The 26,727-nt window shown below is 44.4% G+C and overlaps 2 protein-coding genes across 3 annotated transcripts in view; one reads left to right on the top strand and one right to left on the bottom strand.

The window, feature by feature from the left end:
* Positions 1-388: 388 nt before the first annotated feature.
* On the bottom strand, positions 389-20,978 carry ZNF488 (zinc finger protein 488). The gene is made up of 4 exons (XM_030487260.1): positions 20,822-20,978; positions 8,118-8,340; positions 3,704-3,932; positions 389-1,843 (listed from the first exon to the last, which is right to left on the bottom strand). The coding sequence occupies exons 2-4, from the start codon at positions 8,334-8,336 to the stop codon at positions 678-680; spliced, it is 1,614 nt and encodes a 537-aa protein (XP_030343120.1). The 5' UTR covers positions 8,337-8,340; positions 20,822-20,978; the 3' UTR covers positions 389-677.
* Positions 20,979-25,208: 4,230 nt separating this feature from the next.
* Positions 25,209-26,727, top strand: part of ANTXRL (ANTXR like) — a 58,130-nt gene continuing 56,611 nt past the window's right edge. For both annotated transcript variants that reach the window (XM_030488392.1, XM_030488391.1), the window contains exon 1: positions 25,209-25,583. In XM_030488392.1, the coding sequence (XP_030344252.1) occupies positions 25,423-25,583 (161 nt within the window). In that variant the 5' untranslated portion in view covers positions 25,209-25,422. The remainder of the gene's footprint in view (positions 25,584-26,727) is intronic.

Raw genomic sequence — 26,727 nt, 5'->3', positions numbered from 1 at the left:
CAAGTCACATCTTCTTTGGCAGTCTGTTGTTCAGCTGTTGACAATCACAGATATATATATCAGATATCAGTCGTATATATCAGATACAGTCGTAACTTCAAGTCCCTTTCAAAGCTAAGGTGATAGTGAGATAAAAGTTTTTTGCTTAGGCTCACAAATCTGGAAAGAGAGACGATTCAGCTAACATGAAGGAGTAAGAGTCCACCAAAGCTGCAAGAAACAGCATCTTCTTTCTTTTAGCATATAAGCTTTGATTTTTTTACTGCTTAAATAGTCCTCATTCAAAGATGTGGTTCTTACTTCTGTATTTACATTGTACTACACCAACACCAGCAAATGAAATACCAAGAAAGAAAACTATTTGCAAAACAATATTTTTGTCGCCAACTCCTTGCAAATTAATACTGCATGTGCATTCATTTCACTATTTTATTTCCTCAAAAATAGATTGACAACGGCTAGGCTGAGATTTCAAAACTTACAACCCATTCAGACTCTTGTAAACATTTTACTTTTTTTTCTTTTTTTGCAAAGCATCTATTATAAATTAATTACTGTAAACAGTGGTTTCCTGTAAGAAATTAATGTAAACTCAAAAAGAAATGGATACAAGTGTTCTGTGCTTCCCTTCTTTACCCAACCTGCCCAGTCCCTTGGTGAGATCTATCTGCACAGCTCTAATTATGAGAAGTCATGTGCCGGGATAAATGATGGCGTTCTCGGAAATACTCATGACAAATGGGACATGTTAGCTTCTCCTCTCGTCTTCTCTTGCACTGGGACTCAGCTGAGGAGTATTCTTTTTTGTGATGTGACCTCATGTGGAAGACTAAATCAGATGTCATGCGAAAGGACAGATTGCATTTGGCACACCAGTTCTGGGCAGCCACTCCAAAGGATGTGAAGGTGGGGGGAAGAAGAGTCAAGGAAGAGGAGGAGGAGGAAGAAGTGGTGGTTGTGTTTTGTAACTGTCCTCCTGCTTGTTTGGGCCACGGTTCTGAGGTATATGGGAAAGCATTGCTCTGAGTGATGCTTGTCTGCAGCATCTGGACATTACACAAATCACTGACAAAGAACTTGGAATTGAGAAGGGTGCTGCAGCACATGATGTCTGTGGTGGCAAGGAAGCCAGACAGCTCTTCCAAGCTCTTTGGTGACTCACTTATGGGATGAGAAGAATTTATTGCAGGTCTTTCTGTTAGACACTTACTGGGTTTGCTGAAAGCACTCTTCTGTTCTCCTCGGGTTCTGGTGGGCCACACAAAGGAGAATGCACTACCAGAGGAGTTTAGCAACACTTCCTTTGATACCTGCTCTTTACCAAGCGGGACTATGCCATCCTCCTCTTCTGGCTCCTTCGGTCCCTCATTCCTCAGCTTCTCCTTCATCCTCCTGACCTCAGTGAAAGCGCTCTGTTTCTGCTCTAAAGCATCCTTCCTAGCTGACTGCCTCCCTGAACTAAGCTTCCAGAAAGAACCAGCCAATGCATGCTCTCCCCCAACCTCTTCCTTGCCCCCCCAGTTATGTTCCTCACTCAGATTATTGTTTTTCTCCAACAACACTGTTTTCCTGCTCTTGTTGTTCTCAGCCCCTTCAGATTTTGCTCTCCTTTCTCCTGTGAGACCATGGGCATCATCTTTACAAGCTGCCATTTTGACCTCTAGATCCCTTGCCAAGCTGTGGAAATTCGTGGTTTGCTCGGCTAAGTTGCTTTTTTCCATCTTAGGGTTCTGGAAGTTTTTCCATAGCAGGGTGCTCTTCTCTGGCACACATAGGAAGCGAACATGGGAGAGATAAGAATGCTCACATTTAAAGACTTGATCACATTCTTGGCATCTCAAATCTGCAGAAACAGAAAACAGATAATGAGTTTTGCAAACGTAGAAGCATGGACGGATGCAGATCCTCACCCTGCCATTGACGCAAACAAAAATACAGAAAAATCTCTTATGCCATACAAGATTACACATGGTAAAGCTAATGCCAGTGTGGGATCAGGTCCCTTGCTGCTATGGAAAATGGTTCACACACATTTGCCTCCATATGCTACTTGTAAAACTGCTTTCATTTGGAGTCTGAAGCCAAATTTGTATTATGTTAAATGGTCAGTACACAATGATCTAGATAAAACCATATGGACTTTATGACGATTTGAAGTCTGAACCCAAATGTGGGCCTACATTTCCTAAGTCACTCGCTTTAATACAGGCTGAATGTTAAATTCTATATACTCAAGTCATAATAATGTGGTTTAGACCTGGACTCACAGATTTTGACATAAGCCTCTATTTTCTGCATAGAATACTCCAGAAGTTTAATACCTTTCACAAATCACCTGACAGTAATGCCTGAAGCCCTTACTCATGCTGATTTGGCAAACTGCTATATGCCTTTAGGCACAGGATGCCTGTGGCACAGAAAATAATGTTCAAAGTGAAACAATGCCAGTGATGGGCAGGAGGAATGGGGAACACTGTTTCCTTCTGGCCTTCAGAAGTACTGCATCTCTGGTTCATTGGGAGGATTGATTGCCCAGGAATAGATGGTACATAATTTAGTGATCAAGACATGCATGGCACATCTTAACCTCTGTAAATGTGCTACATTATTTCACAACACACAGCAGTTTTAAATGCAAATGAAGCCAGATGGCACCTGGGGCCAGGGATACATAGGAAAGGTTGTACATTGATCAGGTAGAAGTACAAACCCGTAATTTGTAGGCTTAGCACAGCTTAGATTGCTTCCCAAACTACAGAAACTGAATTTTTTTTAAAGAAACTAAGGCAGCTAATTTGGGTGGAACATTATACCTGCTAGTTTAAAGTGTTGAGTCTAGGCATAGAGTTTCTTGTGTAGGTAACACTTTGCCCTGGTAAATTCAAAAGCTGACAGTGTGTGTCTACACAGAAGCTAGCAGAATAGACTGAAATCCTTTAGAATGATTTAGTGGTTTCCTGCTATGAATGTGTCTTTATGAACTTAATAGTAATTTACAGGCAAGTACATTACCATATAAATTTACCAACTCATACTCTTACTAACCTATACCTTTACTATCAACCTATGTAAAATGTGTTTAAATCAACCAAAGGGAATGTAGAAAGGGTTTTGTTCCAGGTCAAAGTTTGGGGCAAATGACAGCTGGAGTCAGCTTTGGCATGGACCTGACAGTGATTGCCTTCATCTCTGTAATCTAGATTTCTTTTTTTCCAACAATTGCCAATTCAATTTCTTTTAGAGCAATAGATTTCTAGCAACATCTCAGAAATAAAACCATGCCCTTTTCCTCATTCCTACTGTGCCCCATGCTAAATGGGCAGACTGAACACTAGCCTATACCTGATTCCTTAATAAGCTAACAAAGGCATATTTCCAACTGATATTTTAGGCTTTTATTATTCCTAGGTATTCAGGGGCATAGACTTTCATTACACAATTCAAAAATTTCAGCGTTAACCCCTAGTGCACCATCTTCTGCTGGAAAGTAGCACTGAAAATGGCACTAAGCACTGCAAAATTGTTCTTGCTTTATCCCTCCAGCTCTATCTCCAAAGACGAAGATCTTTTTCCCTAGCTGACGAGCTAAGGATTTAGACAGGTTTTACTTCCTGTATTACAAGATTACCACATACTAAAGAAGTTGTAGATTCACTTCAGTTGTCAGTAGATTCACTTCTGCAGTCAGCAATCTGGTACTTACCATTCTGGGGACTCTGAGCTTTTATCTCATTGAAACCCAAGAGGCTGGAAAGCTCTTCGTCATACCAGACAAGCAGCTCCTCATTTTTGTTGATTTTCCTGGTAGAGCGGTAATATAACTGACTGTTTTCTAAATAAGCTTCCAAGTTCTGCTCATTGCTATTGGCAGCTGCTTGTACAAGTCTCATCCAAGGCAGTCCCGTGGGACTGTGCACAGATGTAACATCTACCTGTGAGACAGGATACAAAAAAGGCAAGTTTTAGGTCTTGGAACCCAAAATAGATTTCCATCAAATTCAAGAACAAAACCTGTTTCCTGCCTCACACAGAGCCAGTATGCCAAATCTGTGAGCGCAGTTCATAGACAGCGTCACCAAATCCAAAGTCATCATTGGCGAAAGGCTTCCCTGGTATGAGCTGAGAGCTCTGGAAATACAGCTGATGAGAGGGAGAAGGAGACACCGATGTTCACATGTAACCTCCCATGGCAATGACAGGGCTGGTATGCCATTCAGTCTCTAGCACACTCATAGCAAGGATGGTGTCCTCTGTCCAATGCAGGTTGTCCCAGGGGACTGTATCAGGGGTGGATCACAGAGGCACAGAAGTTGTATTCCTCTGTAAGAAGGGATCTCAATCCCAGGGGAAAATTGGATATGAACCAGGAGACTGTGAGTGCTGTGGCTGGGAGGTGTGAGATGTGCAGCCCCTGGATCAGTGCAGTGTGAGGCTGGAAATGAACACACACTCTGGGCACTTGCATGTGGAGTTTTTCACTGGTATAAGGGGATATGGATCAGGAGGTGTAAGAATAATCCTGGTTATTTGATTCAATACCCTAAGGAGACAAAATCTGCATATATGACTGTTTGGCTAGATAATATAAAAATTAGTTTTTAATAAATACAAATAAGAAGATCTTAAATGATATCTTCCCTTTTTTTCAGAAATAAAATTATATATTCCTATTTCTGTCTTTGACAGATTGATTAAATTCATTTCATGGTACTTAAACAGATAAAAACTCATCAGATTAATATTTTTTATTAAATTATTTCTGAGAGTTGTGAGGGGTTGATTTGCTTTCAGTATGTGTGCATTCAGAAATACCAAACAAATGAAGTTAAAAAATGTTGCTTAGGTTGCAAGGTCAGGCACTCAGAAGTTAAAAAAATAGTATTAAGTCTACTGCTCAAATTAAATTTCCCTTCTGTGTGTATATTCCAGCAGAGTCCTCAGTCACATATACTCCTTTCCCCACAGGGCTCCTGGGTCATTCAGTCACAGGTTGACCATGCTCTCGGAATGATATAACTATAAAACATTTGGCTTTGTCCTCTCATTTAGTGTGTGGCTCCCATCTTAGTTACCTTATTGCATTTGCTCTGAATAAGGAATGATTTATTTATTTATTTACTTATAGGTTTTTCCTTGGTGTTTACCACAGCAGATCTATGTCCTCTGCAGTATTTGAAAGACGGGAAAGATTTTCATAGCTTGGAGGCTGAAATGCAGGGCGATCAAGGGCAACATTTACATGTATGAAAAGTCTCAACTAATTTTTAAGCACTAAGTCATTGTTTAGAAAGGAAGAAGTTGGGAAATGAAAAATGTCTCATGACAAGTATGATTTAAATTTTACCCCAAGCAATATATAGCTCTTTGTTTTCTACTAACTGCAGGGCAGCCATTCATTGGTGTTTGGTATCAGAAACAGTATGTTGGCTATTTTTCCCCGTTTTTAACTCTCTCTATTACCTATCATGAAAAGTATGACCACATTTAGTAGCTTGAATAAAAGAATGAAACATTGAGGGACCATTAGGATAAGAGTTAATTAGTATAAAAAAGAAAATAATTTAGCATGCCCTGTAACTGGCTCTCTAAACACCATGGTAATTAACAATGATTGAGAAATACAGAAGTCTGACAGCAACAGAAGCACACCCACCCACACACAGTGGTTGTAACTAATAACTATGACAGAAGCTGTCATTTATTAGTTTCTGTGTTTCAGAAATACCAAGTATCCACCCGGCCCTCTAAGCAAAGTCAAAGGGAACACAGCTCCCCCAGTAACCAGGACTCCAGGGAAAGAGCTGAGGCAGATTAAAGAAGGTTGAGAGGAGTAAAGGACAGAACATTAAAATCTGGGTGCTGTCAAGTAGAAGCGTGCACCAGCTGTAGTTTTCCCATGTGTTTAGAGACACTATAAACCCTGCAAGGTCACCCTCTTCTGGAGATGGCAATGCGTTAAATGAATCCTTTGCACCCATATTCAAGGTAAGGGCCTCACAGCCCAACAGGCTCAATCACAGCTGGGCTACAGAGACAATGTGGCTTCCCTGAAAGAGGCTGGAGGAGAAGGGAGAGTATAAGACTGTTTCTTGGAACCCACAAAAAGTTGTAAGGAGCAGAGGAACCCAGTGGGACAGAGAGCTTTGTAAAGGGCTGGTTTGCTTTGCTGCGGTAAATGACTGACTGGAAAGAACCACCTACGCCATCAGTTGCCAAGGCATTTTCTTTGCTCAAGTGTACAAATTGGCCCAAGGAGCTCAAATCAAGGTCTTCATGAGGATGACAGAAAAAACATAAAACTCCCTTTTGGATTAAACATAAAAGCCCAAGATGAGGAAACCCTTGTTAGAAATGATATTCCCCAAAGTCTTGTAGGAGTGCTGAACTATAATGAACATGAACCTCAGCTGTGAAGAATCCACCTTGCCAAATTATTCCTGCATGTATTTTTTTTGTACCATAGAAAAAAAGAATAGACAGCATATGAAAATCCATTTCATGTTTTGCACCTTAGTGCCATGATAACATAGTATCATGATTGAATTGTTAATTGTCTCTACACAGAGTTAGGAACTTGATAATAGTTCCTGATTTCTGGAAGGTTCACTTTTAATTATAAATAGCTAGCAGGATATGGGGCCAGCAATTGCATGTGAAACAGCTACTTGCACAGAATTTGATATATCTACTGCCAAAAGACAGAGATCTGAGCCGACTCAGACATCTAATTTCATGGCTGCATAACAATTACTTAGCCCAAATATAGCAAAACACTGAAGCCATCACTATGGAGGGCTCTTCCAATGTGAAAAAAACCAAAACAAAACCAAACCCTTTGAGACTCTTTCTTGAGTCTACAGCAATCCCAAAACTCCCAGGAGGAATACAAAAATATTCCATAAATAAAGCCTTGTTTCAGAAGAAATCTTTCTCCAAAGAGCTTGTAGTTCTCCTGGAGTACTAATAACATTGTCCAAGCAAGCAAATGTGTGCCAGAGACTCAACTAAATAGAAAAACCCTGAAGCCTCTTCTTTTCTTTCTCAATTTGTTTAAAGCAAAAGTGTCAAACAGGTATCTCCCAACAGCTGCATCTTCCATATTACACATAGTCTCTGGGATTTCTCTCCTCCAGAGCACAGAAACACAGGAGAACCTGGATCTCTCCCAGATCCATCCATGCCATAGCATGTGGGAAACTTGCTTGCCTCGCATTGTAAAACACTATTTCCCTGTCTTCATCTAGACCAATGACAACTGCAGTACACTTCAGGAGCCAGAAAGCCAAGGTAACAGTCCAGTAAGAGAAATACATTGTCCAAATGAAAATGTTACGATCAACGGTGGCTAGGGAACAAAAAATTGGGGAAGTAGAGCTGGAGAGTTAACGCTCCATCACAATCCTGGCGGTTTTTAATTTCCCTACATGACCGTTCCTTTTGTTTCACAGACTCTATGACTTCTCTATGATTGAAAAGTGCAGTTGTAACACAGACAGACATATCTAAGGTAACTTTAGGACATCCATGTACTAGTAGCAATAAGCTGTGGCTGCCTGAAGACTGTGTGGACTAGTTGCCTGATTGATGTCTTCTACAGTTCATACAGCCTGTGCTAAGACCACTGCCACTGTGATTTTATTTTATGGATAATTGAGCAAACTGGGTTAATTCTTGCTCAGATCTGTCAATAAATGCTGTGAATGTACCACCTGCATGAATCAATGCAATGCCACACAGAGTCTTCCCTCTCTGCTTTTACAGGGCTGTCACATCTCCTGATAAGCCTCCTCCATCCTTTGTAAGGATGAAACCTGAGCTAATGAAGTTTCTGAACAATTTGTCCCTCTTTCCTCCTATTCCTGGTCAACGCTGAAGCAGGTCATCAATCATCAGCATAGAAGTGGGACTTTGTATTCTTCCTGCAAAGGAAAGAGTTTTCACTGAGGTCCCTTCAGTCTACAGCCCATAAATCTGAAATGCACTGGCTACTTCTCCCCTTTGAAGGAGCTGTTAGTTGTGCTGAATAAAGCAAAAATCTACCCCTTGGCAAAGTTACCTTCCCAGGTGTGGTGTAACCCTTTTTGATATGACTAAAATTAAACTATGCTTTCTCCTACCTTAAATACATAGTGGACGTTCCGTCTATCGGAACACTTGAGAGCAATAAAAGCTACAGTGTCCAGCAGGGTGTTCTGGAGCATGCATGGTCCAAAAACAACTTCTTCAGCAATGTCTTGTGTGGTATGAACAGTAGCCAATATGTCCGGAAAATGGTGATGCAGAAATTTGTTGTCACTTGTCCAAAGGAATTTAGGCAAAGATGTAAGTTCCATCATAAACCTGTAAAATAAACAAGAAATCATATTTGGAATAGAGATGGAAATGGAAGGGAGCATCACTACTTCCAATACAAAGACTTACTTTCAGGAGATGTAGGTGAATTGTAAGAGTGTGCTAGGACAATGTTGGTTACAGAGTTTGCAGCTTTGTCAATATCCAGTTCAGAAAGAGAAAAATTACTTCACACTAAACCAAAATTTTAGGTTAGAAAAGAAGTTCCTCTTTTGTGGAATAGGCAGATCCTCCAAGAGTTCAAGTCCTGCTACACTGCTACTCTCTAGAGCCAGGAATAAGAAGCTTTGGGAACAGTAAGCAACACTTTCAGTGAGTGGAACTCAGCATATGCTCGTTCAGCATATTCTCAGATATCCTTCCTATTTATTAGTAGTAGTTTGTAGAAGTGTGAAGAAAGAGGAGAACAACAACAACAACAACAACAACAAAGAGCAAGCACTTTCTTAAACACATTCTGAAAAAGCTCTGCTCTTTGATTTGGGAGTGCAACATCAGTCTAAATTTTTGTTTATGCTGGTACAAAACCAGGATTAATCTGAGTCCTGAGTCTATTCAATCTGAATGCACAAAATCTGTGGAAATTGACAAAAAGATTATTTTCATCCCATCTCAAAATATATGAGAGATCTTACTTATCTACTATTTTAGGAAAATTAAATCAGATTATGACTCTTTGCATGGTGATATTCTTAGCATAATGTTAGTAGAGACTGATGCCATTAAAGGTTGAATTTTCCTGCCCTGAATGTAGAATATTACATTACTCAGAGCAGAGGCGATTTCTGCAATATGAGCCACAATCTGAGAATTCTGTATGCTGTGAGGAGGTAGGTTTCAGCTATTTTTCGTTCTTAACTTCTCTAGGTTTTTAATAAAGATATTGCCATCTCCAGCTCCCAGCTGGAGGTCGTAGAAAAACCCTCATTTATGCCATCAAGAGCTTGATCAGGTCCATTAGGCAGAGAAAATTAAACAGAACAGCAACAAGCCCTGAAGAGGCTTTAGCCTAATAAATACTGAGATAGAGGGGCTGAAGATCCAGTCTAATCTTTCTCACTCAACAGAATAGATTTGTTACTCACTGACTCATGACTTAAACTGAAGTGGTATGATGTGCTCAGGAGAGTTGCACTGATTTAACTAAATCAGTTTATAAATCCGTATATTTAATTCAGTATAATTTCTTTCTGGTAAGGAAGGTCTAAGGACCTACCCTGAAAATATTAAAATACATGGCTACACACGCAGTAAGTGGTAATCATCTCAAGGATGAAGGCCTGAACAAGACAACCAAGGCAAAGAGCGGGACCTAAAAGGTTAAGGAAAAGAGATTAGTTGTTAGGAGAATGACAGACTGAGTTTCTGCTTTCTCTTCATGATGAGTTTCATTGCCTGGTTTCCCAATAATTTCCTTAAGTTACTATTGGTGTGGGAACAGAATGATGTGATCTATGTGTACATTTGTACAATATACAGAATCTACCTCAATAAATACAACATATTCATATGTATGGGTGTGTTTCCATTTAAAATATACCAATTTTTAATAAATTAAAACCATCAAGGCATATTTTTTTTTAATAATACCAGAAATACAAATTCCAAACCAATCAGAAAAAAAACTTGAAATCTAAAAATGCTTAGAAGTCTCTCTAAATAAGAAAAATGTTAGAAATATATTTTAACCTGAGCCAGTTCCTTCTCTAAAGAATTCATATTCAGGATATTCTTAATCTCTTCTGACATTATTGTCCTTATCCACCTATGACCCTAGAAGGCAACTCTTTACTAAAATTTCTGTGAACTTCATGTGAATTTCTCCATGTGAACTAAGAGATTGCTGTGCCTTGGCACACTGCTGTCACTCCAGAGGAAACAGAAATCCAGGGCCCTCAGAGCTGAGTTTTCAGTGGGGGAGGATGCTGGATTTGAGCATGCACACTTCTCAAAAGTGTGTGCAGTCTCTTCCTCCAGAAATCTCAGCCCAAGCACAGATACAAGGGTCTGAAGAAGCTACAATCCCTTCCACCTAGCTACTGCTGCTGCAACTTTTCTCTATTTCAGCAGCTTTTCAAAGAAGTACCATAAACCCAACCCTAACATGAACCATTTCTCGGAAGACTGAAAATACCAAGACAACTGTGAATACCAAGAAAAACTGAGATTTATGTGTAACAGCACCACCTAGTGATTTCTGCCATAATATACGTCCCAAAGAAAGCTTTAGCACTATTACAGGCAAGATGGGTCTGCAACCATCAACTCCTAGAGCAAACCCAGAGCCCACACCTACAACCCAGACAGCTCTTCTGAGCTGCTTGTGAAGGTGTCAGCAATTCCCAGCAATGTGTGTACTCCTTGCTGTGCTACCTGCTCCTCCTTTGGAGCCTCCTCTTGCCTCAAAGCCTGAACACAGAAGGGTTTCCACATACCCAAGGGGAGGGTGGAGTTTCTGCCTATATGTACTGTCACACAGGCCTGCCTGCAGGCTAATTCTCCATTCTGGAGAGGGGAAAGAAAGCTGTCATTTCTCACTGGATGGCTTATAGGAAGCACTGCCCTGTGGCAAATGTATCTGGCCATATGCAAATTAATCCCATTTATTCTCCAGCAAATAAATTAATATCTGCACATCTTCAGTTCTGTTTAATTCATCTAGATTGACGTGATGTGGGAAATGAAGGTTAATAAGGAATTTCAGTATTTTTCTAACAGATCCTTCCTCTATCTAAACTCAGGCCTCCCTCAAACTCAATATGCCATTGTTTGCTTGTTTCTAAGTGGCTTGTGAATTAGTCAAAGATCTGTGATGGTTAAAAAACCCATAAATGCCAAAATCGCAAAGTACTGCCTTGGCAGCTGTGGTCACATTCAACTCTTGCACAGAAGGGTCAACTTTGTGAAAAGTTCTAAAAAGGCTGTACCATGTGTACCCAGCAAATGGGCTTGTTACCGTCAGCTTTGTGCTGGAGGCTTTCAGTTTGGGAAGATCAATCTCTTCAAATAACTTGTCAAATGCACCATCTAGTGTAACATCTAAGGATAACAGTGTCCCAAGCCAAAGAGACAGCAGGACAAACCGAGTCCCTGATGCTGTTAGTGTGTTATCTCACCGCAGCTTCTGAACACCCTGTCACGCTTCTCTCATGAGTGAGTTGCTCTCTCTGCCTCCCTTTGCTCAGACAGGAGGTTAGGTGCTTTCAAAGGGTTTGATCAGCATTGTGTAAGTAGGGAGTGTAATTTCAATTTACAACATTCTTTTCTAGAAACAGAGAAGGTAGGCTGAAGATATGCGGCTGGTACTTAAGAGTGGAGAGTGGTGATCCTCTGCAACATCTTTAGAAGAAAAAGGGCTAACCTTTTTTTCCACAGTCTCCAAACAGCGTGCGAAAGCTCTTCCTTCTGCATGGCCAAGCTTTCAGCTAGTGATAGAGAGGCAAGTTCATGAGCTGAGGTGTAACAGCTAGCAAGCATGACTGTACTGCTACCTCTGCAAAATGATGTGCTATATCCTGCAGGCTTTCCAATCTGGGCCAGCACTCGCTCAGAGGTCTCCACTGTAAAGTCCAGATTCATCAAGAGGACACTACTGGAACAAGTCCTGCCTCCTGCACAGGTGAGGGGTGGTAGGGGATTCTCTGGTGGCTGCAGCCCTTATCTTGGAGAACTGAAATACTGACCTCCTCAAAAGTAAAGACTGAGTCTCGAAACACAACCTTAGAGGAGAGAGAAATTTAATTGATTTACTTTCTGAACAGATTGGAGCAAAGGAAACACAACAATGAGCTGAAAGCAGATAAAAGGACCAAGCACAACAGGAGTAAGAGGTGAAGGAGAGCTAAGTATCTGTAAAAGTTTTACAGGCATCACTGCAATATTGTGGCTGGATTGTGCAACTTTGCAACTGCAGCATAAAAAAGGGCACTCACACAGAGACAACCTAGGCAACATATTTCTACATTGCAGACTTTTCAAAATCACTTTTTAATGGTGTTGCTGTTAAAGAAATTCATCAGGCTGCATGGCACTTCTAAAGAAAGTTTACTAACATAGATTTTACCTTTGTCTGATGAGTTTGATGATAGTAGTGTCTGGAAAACGCACACGGAGGTGCCCTTTCAGCAAAGGTCAGGGAAGTTTAGCCATACTCCAAGCCTAAATCCACCCAGTGCTCTTCCCCTAGTAAGTCCAGTAAAATGCACACTGACACTTTACAGGAGTAAATCTCCACAGGGTATGGGCATGAGATTGCCCAGGACTCTGATCAGCTCTGCTCAGTCCTGCCACCACTCATTGCAAACCCAGAGATAGCCAAGGAATGGCTGTGTGCAAGGTCAGGTCCGACTGCTGCCAGAAGGGCATCTGCTGAGTTCTCTGAGGGGGCCAACGGGTGTGTCTGCACTGTAGCAGCATGCAGTGCAGAAGGCTTACTGCGTAACACCCAATGCAACCTCATAGCTTGAGAGCCCTGCAGATAGCTCAGCATTGCTGATATACAGCAGCACCGCATGCAGCACTTGAAACAGATGACAGAAATGAGCTAGGACAAAGTAAGATCATGTGTAAATAGGCCAGAATATAAATCTGAAATGCCTCTCAACTTGAATGGGAGTTTGATTTGGGTCCAGACTAACCTCTCTATGTTTTTCATTTGGTTATAATCTAAAGCCAAAACTTCAGCCACAACCAAGAATGGGATATTTTGCAAAACTTCCATACTTCATGAACGTCAGACTTGAACCTGAATGAGAATTCTACACTAACCCATGAATCCACTACTTAAGCTCTTGTTTAATTGTAAGTCTGGTCTCAGTGCAAATCTCACATCTTTGCCAACACTCTTCATAGTCTATGGAAAGTCATACTTATTAAGAATCTACAAACGCAGTCATAATGAGAAATGGAGAAGGTATACTAGAATGCCTGACATTTTTCTTCAATGGGCTGAAGTAGGTGAATTGCTTGCATTCTTCGTAAAGAGCAAAGGACAGAGAAAATTATCATAACAGAGAATTCTCCAAGACTTCACCTAACCAATTACTTTTGTCTTATGTTATTGATTTCTACATTTTGGCTTCCTCCTTTAAGGAGCAATGATTCTGCTCTTCTCTCATTTCTTACAGATTCACTAGCTGTCACACATCTGACTAATTCACTCTTCTTCTATTATGTAGCAAAGTTTACAGAACTCTCTCACAGGCTTCTTTGTGAAGGTCATATCTTCAGCTCTGTATCGTGCACGCAATGATATGCTTCCCTCAAACCGCCAATGCTGGGAGTGCCATTGCCTCCCAGAGATGTGATCCCCCTCGTGCAACATAACCCTACTGTTCTCACTCATGTTCTGCATAAGCAGTTCCTATCCCTCTAGGCTCACCCACACACTTGTCTCTGAAAGGGTGAAATAAAATTAATATTTATAGTGTTTTAGTAGCGCATTAAAGTCAGATCACCTGTTAGGTGACGGGTATTCTCCATATTCTATCTGTCACAGATGCAAATTCTTCATACAGATGAGTTTAGGGACTTGCTGTTTAATGGACTCTTCATCCCTGAGAGAGTATCTGATACACATATACCATGACCCTGAGTGATGGATTTTGCATCTTGATTTCTGAGAAGTGTGACAGATCTGTCAAACAACAAGTACCTATGGGCAGGCAACTCCCTATAGATTATGCAATTGTGGATGGTCCATCAAAAAGCACATGAAATAGATAATGCTCACAGCAACTGCTCCCAGCCTGCTTGCTTCCAAGAGTGGCACACAAATTGCTAGTCATCTTTTGGTTTCCTAACTGCTCTTTCAAGCTGGAACCCTGCAGGTAGCCTTCTCCTCCTCTCTCCCCATTTCCTAGCATCTGTATATCATCCCATTTACCAACTAGAGTTACAACTTCCGCCACCCTGAAAAATTTTTTCACAGCTCCCTCAGCTCTTGAGAAAAACATGTTTCTAGAGAGGGGAAGTGAGAGGAGGGCATAGGAACAGTGCCAAGCTAACTTTCAGACCCCTGATTTTCTACTACATGGCCTTCAGGTGTCACTGCAAGCTCTTCTAAGAAATATCTGGCAATGCCCAAATGTAGAAAGACCAACTTGAGCAAGGACTTCCCTGTCTCCTATTTTCATAGAACTTGGCCTAATTCTCCTCACCACAGCACACAGACATTGTTGAACTGTGCCATCACTTGGAGTTTCCTGGCGGTCATAAAAGCAGGTACCCTTCCTTAATACTATGCTAGACTTTGCAAGCATGAAGGAAACCAATGAATCGCCTTTGCAAGAGGGGAACCTTTTCAGCCAGAACTTAATTCACTAGTTCAGCTCTCCACAATCATAAATGGAAGGAGATAATAAAAATTGTTTCTCTCAAATTAATTTGATTTTTTTAATATGTCAATAGTTTCTTCTACTTCACCTTTATGTTCCCTTTTAACTGTGGATTAATTTGCACATAGTGATATTACTTTCAAAGCAATTACCCTAATTGGAAAAAAAGCCAGCACAGAAATTACTCATAAAAACTAATGAAAGTATTTGATCCTGGAAAGCATCATCCCACAGTTTCCCCAACCATTTTTATATCTACTCCAGACTTTCTCCAGAGCAGGAGAAAGTCTGCTATACGTAAACTGTATAGCTCTGCATTTGCCATGTCAACAAAACTGAAAGGAAAAAAAGAAAAAAAAGAAATATTAACTACTGGAACCATCATTTCCTTCACTTTTTAGCTTAATCCTCTCTACTCTGAAGTGTGACGGTGTTTTCCCTGGAGCACGTAACCTGTGACTTCATGCCAATGCACTCCTGTGGCCGCTGCCAAAACTGCCTTTGATTTCAATAGGAGGTGTGTCGGCCTGAGGAATCCATGATCAGACATGCAGTGTCATGCACAATAAACTACAGATATTAAAGGAATTGAGCTGATGCAGACAGAGTGCTTCTGTCTGCAGCATTTATTATTCTCTGTTGTTATAAGGAACTGAGGATTCTTAACACATGAAGGGAATTCCAAGGGAATCAGAGATGGAAAAGTGAGAAAATCCACTTACTGGGTTTATAAATGTGCTTTCCTTTTGCGCAAGATTTTACTCTCTTTTTATTCAAGACGTGAACTGCAAAGGAGAAGAATTAAAACTAAAACTGAAGGAAACTGACACAAAATCAAAGAAAGGAATATAGAATTCTTGTTTCAAAAGACAAAATAAGTAATTCTATATTTCTATATTCACAAAATAAATCCTGAAAGAAGCTGCAACTTAAATCTATTAAATTACAAGCTGAGAAGGTCCTTTTAAATCATAAAAAGTCTAAACAAGTGATTGCTTTTAGCTCATCTCCACTGCAAGAAAAGTTTCCGTGCTTCAGCTTGGGTACAGTTTTCTTTTGGGCATGAAGTGGTTCCTTTATACCTTTACTACTGAAAATCCTGCATATGTGAAGAAAATTGTGCAAGTGTCCATGGAGAGGACAGGCAGATATAGCTATGTGCTGCCATTCCCAGCCTGTTTGGGATGAACAAGCCAGCTATTCTGATCTTTGAGTATGATCTTTCATCCTCCATTTTCCACTGAGCAAATTTGGATCCCAGCAATGATTCTACATAGAAGCAAGAGTGCCACTGATCCAAAGAGGGCCCTTTTCTCCCAGTGAGCCCCTTCCCATCTATGCATTAAGAACAGCCAAATTAGCACTGATAAATTAACTGAGCTAATGATAATAAAACCTGTAGAGTCTGGAATTTTGTGTGTCCAGGGCTACGACTGGGGCATACTGTGAGTACATCTCTTCTCAGTTCCTTATAGCCCTTGATGTACTGCTGGCTAAACATATGCCCTGTACTCCTGGAACTACTCCATCCCTGCAGCTTGCCTGAGCTAGGCATCTGGGAACAAGCAGAAGGAAATACAACTATGCACCAAGAGGAATTTGCTGACTGCAGAGATTAGCTGAATCTAAAGAGAGTGGAATAAAATTGGGACTGACCTAGCCTGATTCATGAAAATGGTTCTCCCTTGACTTTCTGGCCATCCCCAGCTTTCTTTCAGCATACCTTCCTATACAGCAGCTGCACAACTCTGACCTGACAAGCCCCTAAAAATAATGTGTAGACATAGGGAAACTGCCTAGCATTCCCTGAAAAAGATCACAAGGCATCAGGGAGTGAAGAGTGTGGTGTCTGCTTTGAGCTTCCAGAAACTAGCTCCTTCTGGATGTTTTATTGTGAATCAGAGACCTGGTGGGGTGCTCACAATTTTTGTTGTTATACTATTATGGTATCTTCAGGGAACAGTTCTCCAATTCTTCCTATTTTAAGGCTCTATGGTCTTCAGACTGTCTTCCATCACCTGAAATCCCCAGTACATACAATGTAAGTTGACAGCTCTTGATAAACCATCATTATATCTTGGCTGGATACCCAGCCTAGTGAATCATGAAGCTGCCAAATCTTTTTATTATGAACAATCTCTCAAACTTCAGTGGGAATAATGAAGAAGACAGACCTAAAATCCCTGCTTGGAAATGAGTAAATACCTCAAGCTCCACACTTGCCTTAAGCAAGTCTTGTGAAATACGGAAGCCATTTGGAAGTGCGGATCAAAAGAAAAACTTCCAAGTTTCTTCTCATTTTCTCTGAGGATAGGGAAAGTTGAAGTGGGCTCTCTCCTGGTGCATGGTAGCTGTCCTATAGACAGGTAGAGCTGCCTTTCCAAAGTAGATGCAGATTGAATCACTTCTCCCAGACCACTACAAGGATGCAATTTCCACTTTTTCCCTGAAGCCAAGGAACAAAATGCCTGACATTGAACATCAGGTCTAGCCCAATGAGAAAATAACGGAGGTGTGAATAAGTCCCAGTAGTCATTTACCCTAGCCCCACCAACTTTCAAATGGTAGCTCGGCACCAAACTTCTCATGTCCTTAGGAAATTTCTACATTGAACACCTATTTCTACTGCCTCTATCTTCCATGGTAAGAAACAGTGTGGGCAAGAGAGGAATGGACTATCCCGCATAGCAGGAAAGCCTGGTTAATATGGATATGCTGGGATGTGTGATGCAACAGAACCTGCACAGGTTGACGTGAAGCCGCCTTTAATTCAGCAGACCTTGTAGTAAATGGAGGTTTTCAATCTGATGGAACACGAGCGACAGAGTCACTGAGGTCTCTGTTCAACACCTCCAAGTGCTTGAATATAAGAAACACAGTGCAGGCACAGGGAGGGCTCTTGATGTTTCAAGCTGGACAACAAGCAACAGTAATACCGTGCTTCCCTAATTAGAAAGGATGAAATACATTTATTTTCTGCTGTCCCAGTGGTTCAGACAGACTGGGTTTAGGAGTTTGGCTCCATGATACACAAAATATCAATACTCCTTTCCAATTGGATTGGCTCCAGAGGCAGAATTAGTGCTTCTGCCTGGCACTGTCTGATCTAATGGATCCTGGTGGATGGTACTGGCTTGTACAAGACATTCATAGTCAGACAATCCACCTGTGGGTAAAGAGGACTTGACTACAGCTGTGTAGTCTGGCTTTCAAAGACTTAATTTTTGTGTGCAGCACCCTGTACTGAGGGGCTGATTCTCCACTGGACTATAGCTGTTGTGTCTAATGGAAGCATTACCTTAATCCACCACTTGGCTCTTGTGGTTTCAAGGCCTAAGACCTAAAACCCAGAGGTCTGTAGGATAAAGGGAGCGTGTTTTAATTCTTCAGCCAGGATTGAGGATCGTCAGGCTGTAAATGTTATGAATTGACATTATTTCAGTAGCATAGTACATGCAGTACATTATATGGATATATTTCAGTTCAGAGCACTCCCAGACCTGAATTGTGTTAGTGGTCACCTCAGAGACTTGGTCTGGGTTCTGCTCCTGCTGCTCTGGCATTGTTCACCTTTCAGTAATAGACATAATGCCCCAAAATGTCATGAGAGTTTTGAATTTTACAGGAGACAACTAGGAAGGGAGAGAAAGCAGATGTAAAAATGCCTCTACTTTTCTCACACACACAAAAAAACCCCAACAAACACATACAACAAACACATGTTTTAAAGCAACGAAGTTATTCCATGGGAATGTCTGTCAACACAACATAAGAAACTTACACAGATGTGTGTATCCACTTTCTGCAAAATCCTTGTTCGAGTCACATAAATAGGAGCCCTGACCATGGCACTTTGTGCTAACACATTTGTTTTCACTCAGACTTGTGCATTTGTTCCTTCACCCAGGTATCCATTGCAGACAAAACCACCATTCCTTACGTGCAGCCACAGAAAACAAAGAACCAGCCAACCAACCAACATGATCCAAACACAACCAGACTGAACCAAAATGCATATCTTGTGAAAACAGTCACAAATCATTTTTCCTCTCTCTTCATACAGTTCACATTCGTATCTTTTCACAATCAAAAGAAATTACGTTATCTGATTGATGTTCAAGATACATAAGGTACATTCTTGTGTAACAGTCCGGCTGTTTATTTTTGGTAGCTTTTAATTAAAAAAAAAAAGTTATATCTGTTCAAATGTTTCTTTCTGCAAGAAACTAATACAGTGTGTGTAGCATATACATATGTACATCTACACATATATATACACACTTGCATGCATTCACAACTACATTTAGCTCTGCATACAGCTACATAATCTTTTGTGATTGGGCATGTTCACCATCTGCATTTGAACAGAAATATTTTTAAATTATGAGCAGTCACTTTCATATGGTTAATACTAGAGATTTCTTCAACAGTACTAAGTAACATTAGTCTTATTTACATTAATGCCAAACTTACTACATAATGTCAGCTCCAATAACAGCAAGTAACTGAGCTGAAGAACACTAATGTGAAATTGTGGGGAACAGCATAAACAACTTATTTTACTCTACAATGAAGCAAAGAAACTCTTTAATGGAAAGCGAATTTTGTAAATTAAAATTTACCTAAAATTTTTTGACCTTAAATAATTTATTCCCAACAAAGTGCTTTGTTCTTTGACCTGATGCTTACTGATAGCATTTGCAAGTAACATATGACTGTGCTGTAGGAAAATTATATTCACTGATTCACAGCATGATAGACACAGAAATATCCACATATAACATACTAGGATTTAGCCAAGTAATTTCTTTTACAAAATCTTCCATAAAATCTACAATTCTTTATACAACATTTATTTTTGTACTTTCTCACTGGGCTATATTATGTTCAGATGATAGAAGCTAAAGTAATATTTTGACTTTGCATCAAAATCTCTATAGCTATAAAGCTTCTTCATTTTTTCTATAAGACAGTATCTCTATAGAGTTCTGTAAGGCAGCTCTACTTCGCTTTGAAATACTGAAAGATGCTTCAATACCAAATAAATTTGATTTCTCAAAGAGCAGTTTATGCTTTGGTGTAGTTTTACACATTAAAATAAGTAAATCTTAAATTTAATCTCACAGTCTTCCTATTGCCTACATAAATCCATTTCTCTACTACCAAGTATATTTAATAAATGATAAAAAGAGCTGTCAAGCACTAAATTTTGCATTTTTAAAAGCCAAAAATAAGGGATAGCTCCTGAGCAATCATTTATTATTAAATTCCGAATTTCATGCATGAATGCAACTGCTTTTAATTGAAGAGCAACTACATTAAAAATATAAACCTATTCAAACATTTCTAGTGGACTGAATTCCTACAGAAACCTTTTCATGGAAGGATTTGCAAATGTAGAGATCAATGTGACGTTTTAAAGTGACAACAATAGCAGCTTCTAACTTACTTAACCAGTAGGAAATTTCTACTAAGATATTACATTAGATACAAATAGAGAATAACAATGTGAGCTATTCCAAAGAAAGTTCATTAATTTCTTAAAAGCGATTAGACCCTGAGTAAGTACCTAAAGCCGCTACGATGCTCTGATCACCCGTCGAAGCTGGAAGGATGAGGAGAGCTGTAACCAGTAAAAAGGGCAACTGATGCTCGAAAGGTCTCGGCGAGAGAAGAGGAGCCGGGAGGGAGGGAAAGCGCCGCTCCCTTCGGGGCTGCCGGGGGCCGCCTCGCCCCGCCCTGAGCCGCCTCCTCATCGCCCCCAGCAGCCCCGGGACGGTACCGGCCGCCCGGAGCACCCTCCTCGAGCTGCTCGCTGCCGCTGAAGCGGGCGCTGACAGGGTCGGGGTTAAGCACTAGTCTCCGCGAGGCATCCCCGTGCCCTCGCCGGCTCCCCGGCAAATCCTCATTTGCCCCCCGGAACAGCCCAGCCACAGGCACGGCAGGTCCCGGCGCGGCGGCAGCCCCCGGGCTGCGCGGGGACCCCCTCGGGCCGCCCCCTCGGTGCGCACCGGGGCCGCTCCGGGCGGGCAGCTCAGCGGAGCGCTCTACGGCCGCGCAGGCTGGGCGGGGGGGGGACGGCGCGGCGCTACCCCGGACCCCCCGACAGGCCCCTCTGCCTCCGCCCCGCTCACCTGGAGTCCCGCTGCAGGCTGTCCGCGGGCAGGGGCTCCGCAGCACCGGAGTCCCCGCCGTGGCCCCTTCCCGGCGCGCAGCCGCTCCCAGGATCCCGCTACGTCCGAGTCCCCGCGGAGCGCTCACCCGACCGCCGGGGCAGCCCGGCTCCCAGCAGCAGCGCCGGCAGCCCCCGCCGCCGCACCGCCCCAGCACCCTCCCTCCTCTCCCCGCGACGGCTCCCCGCCCAGAGTGGACCCCGGGAAACGCCTTCCGCAGCGCCTGCCGCCGACCCCCCCCGGCCCCGGACCGTCCCCCTCCGCTGGGCCCCGCGGGCGGGGCGCGCAGGGCCCTTCCAGAGGCCGACGCCATCCCGAGAGGGCTGCGAACGCGGGGAGGGGGGCTCAGAGGGCGGGAGGGATTCCCCCATGTAACGGCGCTGTAAAAAGAGGAGTTTCTTTCAAAGTTGGGGCAAAAAAAACCCAAACAAACCAAAACCACCTCCAAAGCCTTTCTGCCAGTTAGCCTTTAGAGCATCTGGCAGCACTTTTGAATACAAGGCTGTTCTGGGAGCTGCAGGTGTCGACAAGAATGGCTTAAAATGAAAATTAGTTCTTCATAGAAAGGGCTCACAAAATTAGGAATTTGTCTGAGGTATGAGACCAGGCACAGCTGGTATATAAAATAAAACCATCAAACGTCTTGTCATAATCAAATATTCCCTAAATCCGGACTAGCAACATTGCTTTTGAAAGATGTCGTTCTATATAAATGCCTTTAACGCCTGGTAGAAAATTTTTATGAACATGTTGACAAATGAAATAACCCGGGTTATTTGATTAGTGTCCATGTAATCTGAATATCGGCTTGTACTGGGAAAAGAAACGTCAAGCCTTTAATGCTTTTGAAAGGCTGGATTTTCGCTGCAATTAAAGGGTAATCTCATACCAATAGAGGGTGGATCACTCCCTACGCGTTCTGTGCTACGGAAATTAAAAAGGATGAAGTAAAGAGTTTGTATTTTCTTCAGCTCAGGCAAAAGGAACAGCGTTACAAAACACCACGGGGTGGGATGTGGGGGGAACTCACCGCTGTGGGAAGGTTGGCATTCCTCCCGGGATGCCAGGGGCATCTCCTAACGCCTGTTTGGAAACAGTTTCTGATTTGGGGTGCAGACGTCAGGAAAGAAACCGAGATGGACAGTTTTCACTGCACTTGCTATCGCTCGGGCTCTATTTCCTCAGCCTCTATGCAGACAAGGCGTGGGAAGGGGTAACTGGACGTTGTCACCCGCCCTACGGAGCTCGAACCACTGTGAGGCAGTGGCGGAGGTAATCTGTGCCCAGGGTGAGACCCGCATCTTGCGCTCAGCTCAGCTGAGGGTTGATTTGATTTTCCTTCGAGCAATACCTGCGCAAATGAGCTCGGGCGCCCGTATCGCCGGTAGCCCTGGCGCTGCGGGCCCAGCCCGGCTCCCCGCATCCCTCCCCTGGGCAAGAGCACTAATCCCCCCCCCCCGCCTCCGGTTCCGGAGCTGTCCCGTTTGCCCGGTGTGTGTGACAGCCACCGGAGGTGGCTCAGGCAGATAGGAAAAACTGTTTTGTTGAACATTGGAGGCTGAGGCGCTGGAGGGGTTCTGCAGGGCGACCCGCACCCCCCACCCGGCCTAGCCCGGCTCGGCTCGGTTCTCCGGGGCCGGGCCAGCAGGGAAGGGGCCCTAGCAGAGTGCAAGCCTCACAGCCCTCCGTGGGATTCCCGCCCAGCACCAGCCGTACCAGTCGCTAATCCCGGCGGTATCGTCGGTTTTCATTGACTCATAGACTCATAGAACACCAGGTCAGAAGGGACCTCAAGGATCATTTGGTCCAACCTTTCTTGGCAAAAGCACAGTCTAGACAAGATGTCCCAGCATCTTGTCCAGCCGAATCTTGAAAGTGTCCAACGTCGGGGAGTCCACCACTGCCCTGAGGAGATTATTCCAATGGCTGATTGTTCTCATTGTGAAAAATTTTCCTCTTCTGTCTAACCGGAATCTCTCGGGGAGTAATTTGTGCGCATCACTTCTCGTTCGTCTTTCGCCTATGCCCAACGAGCCTTAAAGCATGGCCCCTTCTCCGGGGCCACACATCCTTTGGAGAAGGCAGGCCGGGCAGCCTGCTCTCTTGGCAGAGTAAGATGATTTATCCGTGATCGGAGAAGGGCGACGCACAATATCAGAAAATAGTTACAGCCAATTCTTTTCTTTGCAGTGCCTTATTTTGCTTTGGACACCTCCTTGAAGTCTGCCTCGTTATTTTGCGGAACAACCTGATCTTCACCGAGCACAGAGGCAATCTGAAGCTATTAGCACTTTTGTTTCGCTCTGAACGGCCGCGGGAGGGGACGCGGCTGCTCCGGGCGGCGGTAGAGAGGGCGGCCGGGCCGCGGCGACAGCTCCCCGGGCCCGTGCGGGCTCTCGACGCTAGCGGGCACCGTCGAGGCCGAAGCCGGGCTGAGCGGGCGGACGGGGGATTCCTGCCGCCCAGCAGCCGCTTGCTCATTTTTTATGAATGTCACCAGGGAGGATGTGGGTTTCTTGTATTTCTCCATGATCTAAGTATTCGCTGGGTCTCAACTGGCCAGTGCACAAAAACCTTTAAAGTGGTTAGCTCAAGCAGTACATTGAACTTCTAGCTGCGCATAGTTAAAACCGGGCAAGAGGCTGAAACCGGTGGGCCCTCTAATCTTTTATTGATAAGTCCCCGACCGCCGCCGCGGTTGGATGTGTCTGAACTCGGTCCAGCACAGAAACAAGGGAATGAAACCGAGATGCTTTCCCCTCAGCGCAAAATTTATTTCAGACTTGAGGGCGGCAAACTACACCGCACAAAACCGCGGAGGGCTGCTGGAGGGGGCACCGGCTCCGACGGGGATGAAGCTCCTCGCAGTGGCGGCAGGCGCCCCGCTTCCACGCCTGTCCTTGTCGGGCGTAGAGGGAAAGAGCATCTTACAGCCTCCCTATGGGGCCGCAGCCCTACCGCAGAGCCGGCGGGGGCCAGGACACAGCTGCCGTGTGCTGCGGGGGAATACCCGGCACACACCCTCCCTCGCAGCAGCCCGTCCAGCGCCGTCCCGCAGGGCAGCGGGCTGAGCCCCGCCCGGGTGGGTCGTGCGCCCCCCCCGGTACCACTGTGCAGGGAGCGGGAGGTGTCACTTTTTGCCCTTGGCAGGTAGAAAAGGCTCCTGGCCGGAGCGTTGTCGCTCGGCTTCCCGAGATAAGAGGCCCTCAACGAAGCGATGGTTGGTTGGGGGAGCTACTGCCCGGTGGGGCAGCGTGCCAGCACCCCACAGGGAATGGATTCCCTGGACCTTGACTCGCGTTCAAAAGCCTCCCCTCCAAGAAAGAGAAAGAAACGTCTAGTCCCAACTCTGTCATGCAAAGTGACTCTGGTCGCATCCCTCCCCGTGGCTCTTTTCATTAATTAGGAGCTGCAAAGGCTGTGGGGGAGGGGGAAGCGGCTGGAAACCACTAATTATTCAAACTTTGGAGACAGTATCCAGATGAGCTGGCTCAGCTCTTCAAGGCAGTGCTTTGTAACCTGTGTGTATCAGACGGGGAGTGATAATGTTACTGTGCAAAGCCTCCCTTAAGAGATTCCTTTTCATCGTCGCTCATTGCCTGCAGTGGTGCAACCTCCAGCGTTAAGGGGTTTTTTTGCCACGAAAGAAGAACAATTTGCTGTGGCGTGAGAGGGTCGTGAAAACCTGCCCTTGCCCCCGCCGCCAGGAAATAACCTTTTTTTAATTACACTCATCTCCTGCAACTAAATTTTTCGCACGATCCCCCTCGCGTCGTCCCCCCACGCCCGGTCTGCCACAGCTTTTTGCAATGACGCCCATCTCGTACAGAAACTTCTTTCCTCCTCGCTGGCTAACGCCTCCCGGCCCCGGTCACCCCGGGACCCCCGCCGCTCCCCGCGTCCGAGGGCGAGAGGCAGAGCGGGACGTGCGGCCGGCCCCCGCTTCCCGCCGCTGGCTGCCGCCCTGCCCCGAGGGCCCCCGCCGCCGCGGAGCAACACGGCCGGTCGGGGAGATGCTGCGCTCCCGTTCCCGCTGCGGCTGCCAAGCGCCCCGCGGGCAACCGAAGAGGGAAGGAGGGAGGAACGCCCGCCAGGGCCCCGCGGGGGGTGACGGGGCTGGGGCGCAGCGGTCCCTAACTTCGCTTTCCCACTCGCAGCAGCCTTTCCCACCTCGGCATCCCGGAACAGGAAAGTCCCGGTTCAGCTTGCCCCCATAAGATCCTGTCTCCCTCCCTCCCGCTCCCCTCCCTCTGCCCCTTCCTGCCTCTGGCCCTTGCGAGAGGAGCCGCGGGACGGGGGTGAGCCGCCGAGGCGGCGGGGTATGGGGACGGGGCTCTGGGGACCATCCGGCTGGCTCAGTCTCCAGCCCTGAGCCAGCAGTCCGCTGCCCGGAGGGCAGAGCTGCCTTGAGTCCGCAGGGCTGAGCTGAGATCCCGAAGTTAGTATTTTTTTTTGTTTCTTTTATTTTCTTCCTCTCTGCCCTCGGTGCTTACAAAGAGCCCATAAGGTTTGCAGCGAGAGAGAGAGACTGGGGGAGGAGAAAGAATTAAGTAAGGGAAAAGATGGCGAGTTGCAGGAGCAGCGTGGAGAAGGCAGCATTTTTGTGCTGCTTGTTGCTGGTAATGGGGATCCTAACCTCCTGCGCCCGGCCGGAGGAGGAGGAAGAGCAAGAAGAGCAGCGCTCCTGTCACGGTGCCTTTGATCTCTACTTCATCCTGGATAAGTAAGTGACAGTCGCATTTAAAAACGTTTATTCACCCTTCAGTGCCAACTTGCAGCAGCGGGGATGGTCTTTCCCTTGTCTCCCCGAGTGCCTTCCCCCACCTCTCCTGGTGCCAAACGTGATGTGTGGGGCAGGGTTCTTAGTTTTGATCCCCAAAACTTGCATGTTTCCTAAGCGGAGCATTTAGGGGAGCACTGTGCTTTGTCCTGGGTTAGTTGAACATACAGACCCAGGAAATCGGGTCATCTTCAGGTTGTAGGTGTGGTGCATGGGCTGTGAACTTTGGGTTTGAGGGGATGTTGGTCAGTGCCCCCAGCACTCCTGGAGTTTAGTGCCAAGACACAAGCTAAGTGATCAGTTGTCACCTGTGGGATTTGGCAGTGCCAGGGCTGTGCAGACCTACCTGAAGTTAAGGCTAGACTGCTTGTATGTGGTGGTTGCTTTTTCACAGACTCACTGTAAGGTTTTATAAAACTTGTTTCTGCTCAACTTCTTTGGAATTGTCTAAACCTGTGTTTGAGTTACATCTATTAAAATAAGTTGGCAAATACTTTAATACTGTGTTAGCCCAATTTAGGCATTGCCAGAGGGTGTGGTTAGGCTTACCTTCATAGGCATGTTATAGCAAGCAGTAGCAAAGCGAGAGGTAAACTGGTGCACCCACAGGTGTTCTTCAGAAGGCACAAATTTCTGTTTCTGCTGGTGCACTGCTCTGCCTTGACATCCAAGGGTTAAACTCGAGGAGTGTGATGGCTGAGTTATCTAATACATCCTGGGTTACATATAAGATGTGGCATTATGAAAGATGGAAGCTTTTTCTTTGTGATTCCTGCCCACAAGCCAGGTATGAAGTCTGCATTGTGCTGTTTCCCAGCTGGGAGAACTGTTCAGTCCATTGGGCCCTCTGCACAGCCTGCACAAGGCAAAAAACCACCATCACTCTGGAGCCAGTGTATTCCCATATTCAGGAAGAAGGGGAAAGAATATCATTAAGTAGTGGTTCTGTTCTTAGAGCAAAGGGATCTGAAGACCAAAGGCGTTCTGCCTTTCTAAAAGACATTAACACACCATGTGGTCATTGTTTTGTTTTCTTTCACTAAGAACTTGTTCCTGAAGTAACCTTCATGTCTAGAAACTGCTCTGT

The sequence above is a fragment of the Strigops habroptila genome, chromosome 5 (assembly GCF_004027225.2).
Source record: "Strigops habroptila isolate Jane chromosome 5, bStrHab1.2.pri, whole genome shotgun sequence".
Lineage (NCBI taxonomy): Eukaryota > Metazoa > Chordata > Aves > Psittaciformes > Psittacidae > Strigops > Strigops habroptila.
Note: the sequence above shows the minus strand (reverse complement) of the source record. Positions and strands in the feature narration are given on the sequence as shown.